The sequence below is a fragment of the Monopterus albus genome, unplaced genomic scaffold (genome assembly GCF_001952655.1).
Source record: "Monopterus albus unplaced genomic scaffold, M_albus_1.0 scaffold287.1, whole genome shotgun sequence".
Taxonomy (NCBI): domain Eukaryota; kingdom Metazoa; phylum Chordata; class Actinopteri; order Synbranchiformes; family Synbranchidae; genus Monopterus; species Monopterus albus.
The window spans coordinates 130,804-142,231 of record NW_018128167.1 but is presented as its reverse complement, the minus strand read 5'-3'; the positions used below and the strand labels follow the sequence as shown (position 1 = coordinate 142,231).

Below are 11,428 nucleotides of genomic sequence, written 5' to 3'. Positions count from 1 at the left end.
ATATTTATATTTATAAATGAGTCTTGACTTCCTTGACTGTCCCTGGATTCTTTTTTCTTATTCAGATGAGTTCACAGTTCCCTGCCCATAATATTAATTCCTCATGAGACATATTCACTTCTTGCAGCAATGATGAATCATCAGGATGGTTGTTCTTTCATCTTGTGGCTGTAATAACAGTGCAGCCTGGGGGTTGCAGTGCAGCCGCCGTCCAACAGCTCACTGTGGCTCTCCTCCCACTGCTCCCTGACAAACGTCCAGGTTTGGTTTTAGAGACACATTTCTGATGAACAGTGACAAATTCTCTTCTTCTGACAGTTTCACAACAAACGTTTGTTGTGGTAGCATCCGCAGTAGCTTTGTCCAGCAGTAGGAGAGTGAAGAGTGAGGCTGACATCAGTCAGACCAAACTACAGTACATGATGTACTATTTCCTGACGATCTCTCGTGTGTGAAGGCAGATCCAACCCACTGGCAGTTTGCCACTAACAATTAAAGCTGCTGTACAGAAAGAGGTAATACAACGCACGTAAATATAAAGAAGGGCTATTTTTGACAACATGCCAACCATTAATTGAATCAAACAGGAATCTGGATTTGATGAAAATCTTCAGTGAAATACTTTTAACATTCATGTTTTTTCATGCAACTTGGCTCAGATGGGGTTTGAGTGACTAAAGGTGCCGTGAAACCAAACAGTCCATTGTTCAGTTTGACGGTCTCAGCTGGTTTGAGAGAGGATGAGGGATGAAGTTTGTTATGCCAGGCGTTGTTTCTTGTCCATTCTGATTGGAGCCACACCAAAGGAGTGAATTCATTTCGGTTTGACTGCGCCATAAGGGGTGGGGTTAGTGTCAGGAGAGGAGTCATGTTTGGCCTCTCTCACTTGCTGGCTGATTGGAACCCCTCCCCTTTTGTGCTGACATCATTTTTCCTTAGAGGTCTGGGAACCAATCACTTGCTGCTGCTGGTTGCGATTCCCTGTGTTGCCCTGCTCACAGGTGGGGAGGGTGGAGTTATGAGCTGGGTCTGAGGCCAGGCCAGGTAGAGGGGCGGGGTTAGGAGTTGAGTGTGTGTGAGTGGAAAAGTGTGAAATTGTGATGTGGTCTGTTTCTGGGACAGACTCTGACTGAATCCCAGTCCTGTCATGTGACACTTCCATTGCAAGCCCCACCCCCCTGTCCTTTCCCTGGCCAACAAACCTCATGCATCGTGAGCAGCTGTGCTGTGACCCCTCCTCCGTGAATGTAACCCCCCTCCTCAACCTGTCTCTCCCTCTAGCCTGATGGTCTCTGTAGCCCTGATTGTCTGAAGCCTGCCTGTTCCTGCGGCTCTGACTGGTTCTTCTTTTCTGGTTCTGGTTCTGAACCCACTGCGCTCTCTGCATGGCCAGTGCTGCCAGGTCTGAGTAAGACGATGTGCTGTCAATCAGCCTCCTGCCTAAAGCAAGTGGCCGGACAGGCAGTGCCAGCCTCAACCGCAGCCAGAATCGAGACTGCTGCGGTTCAGACTGACTCCCTCGCCACGTCACGGTGCTGAGAGCGGCCTGCTGAAGCTGAGCCACCTCCACACAGGGCAGCTTACTGACTGAGTGATAAACAACTGTGATGATGGAGGCCTGACAGCCATGTTGGAGGTACAGACCCAGACGACACTCCAGGAGGCTGAAGCTTTTTTGTGCCAGGAAGTCAGGGCTGAGGAGGAACAGGAGGCGGCGGCTCCGCTGCATCGACTGCAGGATGGCCTCTGATAGGTCTGAGACAGGACAGACAGGAAGAGTCAGAAACAACTGCTAAGATACAAACAGTTTAACATCAGATAAAACACAGCTTAAAGGACCAGCTGGTGTCTAGAGCCAATTAATAAAACCCATATACATGTTACTTTCATTTCCATGAGCTTCTAACCTTCTAGTTTACCGACCTAGTGTGTCTACAAGGTAGTGGGCTATAGTTTGTCCTGGTTGCTTATTCAGCATAAGAAAAAGACACTTGGGAGTGTTTTTAAGTGGTACAGTTTAGATTTACAAAGTGAAACAACTACAGTAACGAGCTGGTTTGGTACATGTCCTGTAGGTCCGTTAACTTCCCAGCCTCACAGCTAAAGCTCTTGGCACAACAGGAAACACCTGGGTGTGTCTTTAGTCCTAAACAGGGCAAGTGATCCCCAGACTTTTCATGCAGTGTCACTACCAGGTCATAAATTGCTGATATGTGGTTGTTAGGATGCTAAATGTAGCATGGCTTTAACTCTTAGCGTTGCTAGATGTCTTACCTTCCAGACGGCCAATGTTCTAACAACATGCTGGAGACAATCCATGGACATTGTGTGAACTCTGTTTTGCAGACAGCAGAATGTGATAGAAAGCTCAGCAAAGAACCAGTAAGTGGCCCTTGAGTTAAGCATTTCTGTTAAACGGTAGCAGGTTCATGTCAACGTTATCACACCGCTGCTTTGCACATTTATTTTAAAAGTCAATATGAATCTGTGACTCTATGTTAAGCTTCTGGAGGATAAGAATAATTATCGGAATGATATTTGTAACCACGTGCACGTTGTGATTCTAACTGTGTGTGAGTATGTGTGCAAATGAAGATGTGGAATGAAAAACCCAGAGACGAACACTTAGATGAAATAATTATTAAAAAAGATGAAACATTTTAAACAGCTGACAAAGTGTTTCTGCAGTGTTACAGATGAAAAGAAAAGTTATACATTCGATTTATTGAAAGTCTAAACATTTCAATTTACAAAAAGTGCAGAGTCATTGCAACATTTTAAAGTAATGAATCGGTTTTCTAGCCTAATATTTAACAGTTGACCCAGAGCGTGCTTCCCTCCTCAGGGAGTCTGTGTTTCCTCTAACATTTTACTACTTCAGAAAAACAAAGTTCTTAACCCGGACACATAAGCAACACAAAATGCAAAGTGATAATGAATGAATAGTGTGCTAATGACAAGTGGTACATGGTAATGGCTCTGATCCTGACAGGACAGTGAAACTGTGAAGCCATGAACTGGATGGTCAGGAAATGTCCTGATCATATTCCTGCTTTCCATTAGATCGCCACATTAGATTTGTCTGTTGATCCAGACTGAAGTGTCTCAGTGTCTACCTGATGGATTGGCACCACGCACCTAATCAGGCGCTGTCAGGTCATTCCAAGGCCTTTTATCAGCTCTTGTTGAGGCTATAGTTGTGAGTCAGCAGGGCCCTACTCAACCTACCACAGGGCTCAGCAGGCAGGTGTCATCAATATCTAGTGGCCATAATAAGAAAGACAAGCGAATGAGGAAGTGAGGTGAGGCTCATATTAGGAGGTGGGGATGGCTCGGTCACAGGAGACCAGTGTTCGAGTCCAGTGTGAAACAAATTTTTATCCAAGACTGGTTGTCCATGTGTTCATTATTGTGACGATGACAACGAAGGCCCTGTCACATTAAGGAAGTAGTTCAACTCAAATCACACCCTTTTCTTTAACAAGGCAGTTTTTAGCCTGTAGTTTACTGTAGTTGTTGTGTATGAACAGTCGCTGTGGATGACTGTAAGCATGACACTGAAGATGTGTAGCATGATGACAACCTACTGAGTCGACTAGTGGGTGAGTAGGACCCTACTGAGCCCTATGGTCCCAAGTGATAACGAGCTACTGATTGGCATGACACACTCTGCATCGGGTTGAAATATCTGCTTTAAATGAAATATGCTGACAACTACTGAATGTTGTTTTATGAAATCTGGTCCATACATTCAGGCCCCCCAGAGGATGAACTACTTGATGAACACCTTCATCCTCAGACCTTTGAGGTAGCAAATACCTGTGGAACCAATGCCATGTTAACATGCCGACGTGACTCTGTGTTAGTAAGTAGCTTCACAGAGCCGTCAGTATGTCTTAGGCATTTTGTCTTGTTGTGACCAGAAAGATTCCACAGAGAAACGCTAAAAATTGACAAGGCACTGACAAAAGTAATGTTTGGTACTGCAGCCGAGTGTCGGGCGCTGTGTTAGTAGTAGTTTCACCCAGTTCTAGTTAGAAACATCAACTAATGTGCAGATACAACTGTAAAGAGAGGGAGCAGAGTCTGAATCATCTCTGCTACAAGCTGTGAAACTCCTGAGACATGTCTGCAGAGTTCTGTCGAGACAGCCGACCTGGGCTGAGACACTGCTCTGGCTGAAATGTTCCCAGACTGCAGAGCTCCATCCTGGCTACGCTGCAGAGTTCAGGACCTTCTGTGGCTCTTTGACCGTGTTGCTGATGAGGCCAGTCTGGGAGTTTGCGCTGTTCTGACTGTGCAGCCTCATTAGAGCCACCTCCTGACTGCGCCCTTCGTCCTCCTCCTCCCTACTGCTAACCCTCCTCACAGGTAACTCCACCCTCAGCCTCTTCCAGAAGTGGGACGACAGCTCCCTGGACTTGTCCCCCTGCCACCGGACCAGAGCCAGGGCCACCCGGGCCCTCTTCAGCTCCCTGACCCAGCCCTCCCTCCCGACTGGCTTGTACTGGACCAGGATCACCCGCAGGTGGCCGCCCAGCGCCATGCCGTCAATGCCAGCCTTCAGCTCCAGCAGAGCCTGGGAGCCCTGAGCAGCGTAGCCCGAACTAAGGACCACCAAGAGGCGCCGGCTACGAGCCACGAAACTGAGAGTCTCATCAGTGATGGCTGCAGGGAGAGAGGAGGGTTAATGAAGGGATGATGGGTGAATGAATGGATGATGAGTGGATGGAGTGTGTTTAATGGATGATGAGTGGATGGAGTGTGTTTCTGTACGTGTCTCTTTTGTTCACCTCCAACTTGGCAGCAGTAGAAGTAGGAGCAGCGTTACTACAACTACAGCCAGTAGTATTAGCATTAGAGGGCGTATCAATACCATAGATACAAGTAGCTTTAAAATGGTAGTAGCAGTATTAGAAGAAGCAATAGGAGGAGGATTAGCAGTAACAACAGTAGTAGTAGTACAATTAGCGGGAATACTAGCAGTAGTACTAGTAGCTTAAGTAGTAAGAGGTGTATGAAGAGAAACAGTAATAGTATTAATGCAAAGTAGTAGTAAGTGTAGTATCAGTGCTGTAGTGTACTGCACCATGTTATCAGGCTGTGCACTGTACTGCATTACACTGTGTACTGTAGCTAACTATACTGAAGTGTTGTTGTGTTTGTGTACGGTAGTATCAGAGCTGGGCTGTGTTGTGCAGTACCAGTGTGTGTCCTGCAGTATAACAATGTACTGTCCTGTAGTAAGTGAGTATACTATACTGTAGTATCAGAGCATCTGATGCAGTATCACTGTGTGAGTGTATACTGCTGTAGGTGTGCGTTGTCAAATGTGTATCAGTACATACTGTACCACAGTAGTAGTGTGTGCACTGTAGTACACGTAAGTACTCACTCCCTCCCGGCAGACTGTCTCGGTCAAAGATGCACACCGAGTATCCGAGCTCGTTCTCCAGAACTCTATGCAGCGTCGACAGAACAAACTGCTCCTCCTCGCTGTTCCTGGCGTAGGAGATGTACACGTCGTACTCCTTATCATCTGAACACACACACACACACACACAGCAATCGATTACACAGAGGAAACTTCATGTTTTCGTCCTTATCTGCACAGGAAACCAAGTCAGAACATCTGTGATGTAAATGCCATCGACATGTTTGTGTCATGATGGAGATAAAGGTCCAGGGGAACGGTTTGTGTTCAACTTGAGATAATGGTAGTACTTCAGTTCACAGTGATTTCAGCATCATGCAAGTTACCACACTGCTGGAAGAAGTAGTCAGATCCTTTACTTAAGTAAAAGATGAAATTTTCTGTTAAAGGTCCTGCATTCAAAATGTTAAGTATAAAAGTAGCAGCATCCAAATATACTTGAAGTACCAACAGTACCAGTAGTGACACACAGGCCGTTAACGCTGACAAAACAAAGGACAACAGTGACATGTTTCTGAGTGATTTGCATGAGCTGCTGGTGAGTAGTGCAGCAATGCGGTCGCGTTTCTGCACCGAGGCGTCTCTGGTGCCGTTCAGAAGAAACCTGGCAACGACTGCAGACGTTTCACTGTCTCCTGTGCAGCTTTAATCGTCTAAATGCTGTTAAACTGGTGACATTTGGTATGAGGACGGAGCCGCTGGAGTGGTGGAGGTGAGGTGGCAGATATTTCAGGTGCCTGGCAAAAACAATGCTGTGGTTTTATGGCTTGGTGTGTTTCAGTTATGGACAAAGGTGTTTTATAACCTGTTGACACTGGCAGCTGTGGTTTAAGTATCCTGACAGAAAAAGAGCATCCTATTTAATAAAGTAAAATGAGAGAGCTCTGAAACACAGCCGTTCTGTCCACTGTCAGGAACCAAACACCAGCTTTTCTCTGAGAATTTAGGTCGTGAGAAGTGTCACCTGCTGATTACCTGTGTGCCGCTCGTCGGTGCCGAACCTGGAGCGATAGAGCAGCAGCAGCTCTAGCCAGAAGACGTGATAAACCACGAAGAGCAGCAGCATGAGGACCAGAGTCACCCCGAGACCACAGCCCAGCTCCACCAACGGCAGCAACACTGGCACGACAAAACGCAGCTGACATTTAACACCTGTCCACCAGTAAGAACTCACACACCTGTCCAGGGAGATCCTAAGGCACAGACTGAGATTGGAGGGGGGAGTCGAATGCATCAGCCCATGTACACTGTGTACTGCTGTGTACTACTGAATATTCTCACTTGCACACACAGTTTAGGAGTAAACTAAGTACATTAAGTAACAGGTGGCTTCATGGAATTTAACAGCATTACTGAAGTCATTTATGAAGTAACATGTTGCATTCAGAAACAACGCTGACGTTTTGTCGGGGCTGTGTCTGCTCAGCCCGGCTACAGCAGCACATCCACCCTCTCACCTGAGTGTGGTCCCTTTACTGCCCGTGCACAGAGCAGTTGTGTTTGTGTTTCAAGCTCTGCTGCTCTCACTTTCTCTTCAGGACAGTAAACGGAGACCTACCCAAGCTCCGACTGTGCAACAGTGAGAGTAAAGCTCCTGCACAGTGTCCAACATACGTAGAGTTCCAATCTGAGCAAAGACAAAATTAACTAATTAATCTAATCTAATCAGCTCCCACACACATCAGCTGAACTGGGAGCAGTGGTTCAACATGGCATGAACAGTGGGAGCATGAGCAAGTCTCAGTTCACGGGGAACCTTTGTGAAAGTAACTTAAGAAGTAACTAGTTCCTGCCACTGAAAGTAATACTGTAACTAAGAGTACTTTTTCTGAGCAGTGCTCTGACCATACACGTCACCGCCGTCTGTCCTTTCATTACTTTGTTACTAAAAGCCTTCCAGCAGTTCCACCATCACGAACTCTGGTTTTGGGATAAACTTTAAATGTGTCGACGTCTAAGCTCTAAAAACTGAGCGTCTCAATGTTTGGCCTCCAGTAGAGAGTGTAGTGGAACAAGGCTGTGGTGGCACAAATTAAATCACAGACAAATCGCTACAATTCCAATGAGCATTTATTATTACAATGATATTAATCAGCCTGGTTACAGAATCACCTTTTCTCTGCAGAGAAGTAGTCGTGCATGAAGCAGCCAGAGAAGAAACTGTTCTCTCCTGTCTGTGCCTCTGCTCCCCCCTTCATACAGCCTAACACAACCTTTTATCACTCACAGTAATTTCCTGTTTTAACCCTGTTGATGTCATATTCTCAGTTTTCATCAGTACCAACATCCCCTTTTCTAGAAAATGCTTATTCAGTAAGTTACCTCCAGGTCACAGTGACCTAGTACGTATCCAAAACAGGGCATCAACTCTCCATGGCGTTCCTGCTTCAGCACACGAACACTTCTAAACAATTTACAGAGCCAAGGACAGAGCTGGCAGGAGTCACACAAGCATCTAACTCATACTGTGATCTCCAACTATTAACTACTACACATGTATGTAATCTATACACTCCTACTGTAATCTATTACATATTAACTATATTCGTTTGAACCGCCAGAAGAGAGAGGCCCAAAATGGTGACGTGTACTTGTCCTCACCCTCCTCCTTCAGCTGAGCTCTGCGGGTTTCAAAGCCTCTCTCGTTCCTCACAGAGCAGTTGTAATCTCTGTTCAGGTCTTCAGGCTGGAAGTCCTGGATCACCAGCACGCTCTCCTCTGTCCGTTCCCCATACTCGTACTTCACCTGTCTGCGAACACACACACACACACACACACACACACACACTTCATATTTACATTCTTAGAGCCTTTTTTTTTTTTTTTAAACCAACTGAAAACAAATCAGCTCTTGAACAGAAACCAACTGGTGTCATATGAATTTTCTAGAACCAGGAGTCACTTTTTCTTTTATCTAAAGGCGGTAGGTATCTTGACTCGTTCTGTCTTCTGTCCAGACTCTCAGAAATGTCTCGGGCTGGGCTTCTGATGCTTGTTGATAATCTGACCTCAGCCTGTTGCCTGCTTTCTCTTAGTGTTCCAGGTGTTGGCAGTCATAAACACACTTCCTGGCCAAGTCGGAGCTGTGTCCAAGCTTCAAGTATGAAAGCCTTTTGTGTATTAGTGTTTGTTTTGTCTAGAAGGCGCCTTACACACCCACATCCTGCTTAAACATACACAGAGATTAGAGGAGCTGTAGGCCTCCAGCTGTGCATCAGCCCAACCACAGGTTAAAACGAAAAAAGTCATCACAAATTGCAGCGGTTAGTTAAATGAATATCAAAAGCACTGAATCTTTTTGTCCATATGCTGCTATAAAACCAATGTATAACGACTGTATCGACATTTCAGATACCACAGTCCCAAGGTGGATGTGTTCTCTTGCTACCTGTTGATTTTGGAGAATCGATGATCAGCAAGTTTATCCAGAGACTTCCCATCAACCGTCCACCAAATCTCCCAGGAAGAGTTCAGGTAGGGGAACAGGCCTCTGCACTCCAGGCGCACCTCCGTGTCTGAGACAGAGAGGGAGCTGTAGAGTTAGACCACAGCACTGCTTTGACCAAATGGTGCAGCTATATAGAACATGGTGTGAGCATGTACATAAATCATGACATGAGTCCATGTATTTAGTCTCATAGAAGGCTGAAGAACACACACACACTGTAGATGATCTGACTCACTCCCTCAGACACTCACTACAGAGCAAATGTGGATTCATCCGCCACTGAAAATAGTCCCCAACAAATGTACCGACTCCTCCTGACTGTGATACAAACTTCAGTGAGCAGCTGGTTTAGGAAACGTCCGAGTCTTTGAATTAAACTACATGTTTGTGAAGTGACTACCACCAAACTAATGTGTTAACGTAAGGATAAAAGATAATCCCGTTATTTGGTTATTCCTTACACACAAGGAATTTGTTTCCAGAACAGAACGGAGGCGAGGTAGTGAGGTAAATCTTCAGCAAATAGTGTGAAATGTCACCGCAAATAGTTCGAGACTACAACAGCAAAACTGTTTTGAAGGAAACTGGACCAGATTTTCTCTTTAAATAAAGAGAAAATGCTGTTAATTAACATGTCAGGCAGGTTGTAAATATGTCGATACTGAGCGTCTCAGTAAAATGTTGGTTTTCCACCAAAATCATAGTCCAGCCTCCCCCTGCAGTGATGCCAGCTTTATGAACCAGTTTCCGGTTCTGTTCGGACTTAGCTCTGGGTTCAGCTCAGAGAACCACGGTGCGCTAGTTTCATACAGAAACACCTGTACATGGAACCAGAACCACCATGTTTACCAAACCTGAACCAAAGTGCTGCTGTTGTCTGAACCACAGTCACTTTTAACGTGTGTGACTTGTCGTTGCTTTTATCTTATTGGTTCTTCAGAGATGTGGAGGCCACCTGACTCATGATGTTTCATTAGTTTTGTTCTGGTTAACAGTAAAAATCACCTACTAGAGCACTTTAATAGGGCACCTACTCTGTTTGGCAGGGAAGACCTGGTTCTTGTTCGGGCGCAGGATGCTGGGTCCTTTGGGCAGTGAGGACGGATCTGAGAGAAGGAAACAGAGCAGCGTGAGCGTGCACAGTATTCTTCAGTACTGTGTGTAGAGCAGCAGCAGTAGCAGGGGTAGCGTAGCTGTCTCACAGACTGCAGTGACGTTGATGCTCCTGGTGAAGTTGAGTGTTCGGCCTCTCCTCAGGTAGTGCACTGTGCACAAATACAGGCCCTTAAAGGAATCCTCCATGATGTGAAACTGCAGACTGGCTCCTGTTTGCTCCCGATTCACGTTCCAGAACGGAGGCTGGTCACACATCTGAGATACACAGGACGACTCACAGTGAAACCAGTAGAACCATCTGTCACTGCACTTGATGCAGTATCAGTACACACTGTGATGCAGAGTATCACAACCTGCTAGGAATCACAATGCATCAGTGCTGGTGCTGTTAGATACATGGATGGATGGGCAGACTGTTGTATTACCAAGTTGTTTCTTATCACATGGTACCAGGTGACAGTCGGCTCGCCGTCGGCCATCTTGGAGGCATCCTGTAGGTCAGGACAGTCCAGGGTCTTCCCCTCCTGCAGCGGGATCACCACATGACTGGCTGGCATGTCAGCCAGAGGTGGGCAGCCGGCACCACGGACCACCTCATCACGCTGCAGCACCTTCAGACGCATGGCAATCTTACTGCAGGACGACTTGTTGCTGCAGGACAGAGACAAGAGACGTCACCACAGCAACAACACAACTGAACCTCACTGTGTTTCTGAGCTGCGTCTTGGTCTTGACAGCAGTGACGCTCTCAGGGAGCTTTGACTTTACATTAAACAAGGTTGCAAAAATATTTAGGACAACAGCATGTGCAGCAGAGCAAAACCCAAACCATGGCCGGCAATTTGTTAAAGTGCAAGGATTTGGTTTGGTGTCACAACCTGACAATGAGTGTGTGTGTGTTTCTGAGAAGATAATCAGAGGAGGCAGGATGTGACATGCGACCACACAGGAAGACAAAAGTAGATCAGAGCACGCCTACAGTTCAGCCCATTGTAGCGCTGAGCCACTGCAGCGTCAGCACCATTAGGTTGAATAGTGTTGAGGTGTGTTTGTTTTATATTGAAAAGAGAAGACTAATAAGAGGATATATATTTCACAATGTGAAATTTATTATGCATTAACGTATCAAAATTAGCATGTGCACATGGATCTTCACTGTTTAGGATAAGCAGAAAAGACTGACCTCAACTTAGTGGTATACAATATTTGTATGAAAAGGTACTACTATCTAATTGGTCCAAAACAGTTGGGGAGGAGCCGTGGTTTAGACTTAACTCTCCCGTTATTGGTCCTTCAGTCCGTCCGTCCTCTCTGCTCCAATCATCGTGGACAGCGCCCTAGGAAGGAGGAAGAATACCTGTACTACTTTAATTCCTACATACACACTCACTTCTTCCTTTGTTTTCACTTAATTAAAACTGTTCTGCCTG

The 11,428-nt window shown here is 45.9% G+C and overlaps 1 protein-coding gene across 1 annotated transcript in view; it reads right to left on the bottom strand.

Annotated features, from left to right (window-relative positions):
• Positions 1-2,737: 2,737 nt before the first annotated feature.
• Positions 2,738-11,428, bottom strand: part of il1rap (interleukin 1 receptor accessory protein) — a 19,835-nt gene continuing 11,144 nt past the window's right edge. Inside the window, exons 5-12 of the mRNA XM_020622705.1 lie at positions 10,424-10,649; positions 10,085-10,253; positions 9,917-9,988; positions 8,823-8,949; positions 8,036-8,184; positions 6,410-6,553; positions 5,396-5,539; positions 2,738-4,668 (exon numbers count right to left, since the gene is read on the bottom strand). Coding sequence (XP_020478361.1) covers positions 4,214-4,668; positions 5,396-5,539; positions 6,410-6,553; positions 8,036-8,184; positions 8,823-8,949; positions 9,917-9,988; positions 10,085-10,253; positions 10,424-10,649 — 1,486 coding nt within the window. The 3' untranslated portion in view covers positions 2,738-4,213. The remainder of the gene's footprint in view (positions 4,669-5,395; positions 5,540-6,409; positions 6,554-8,035; positions 8,185-8,822; positions 8,950-9,916; positions 9,989-10,084; positions 10,254-10,423; positions 10,650-11,428) is intronic.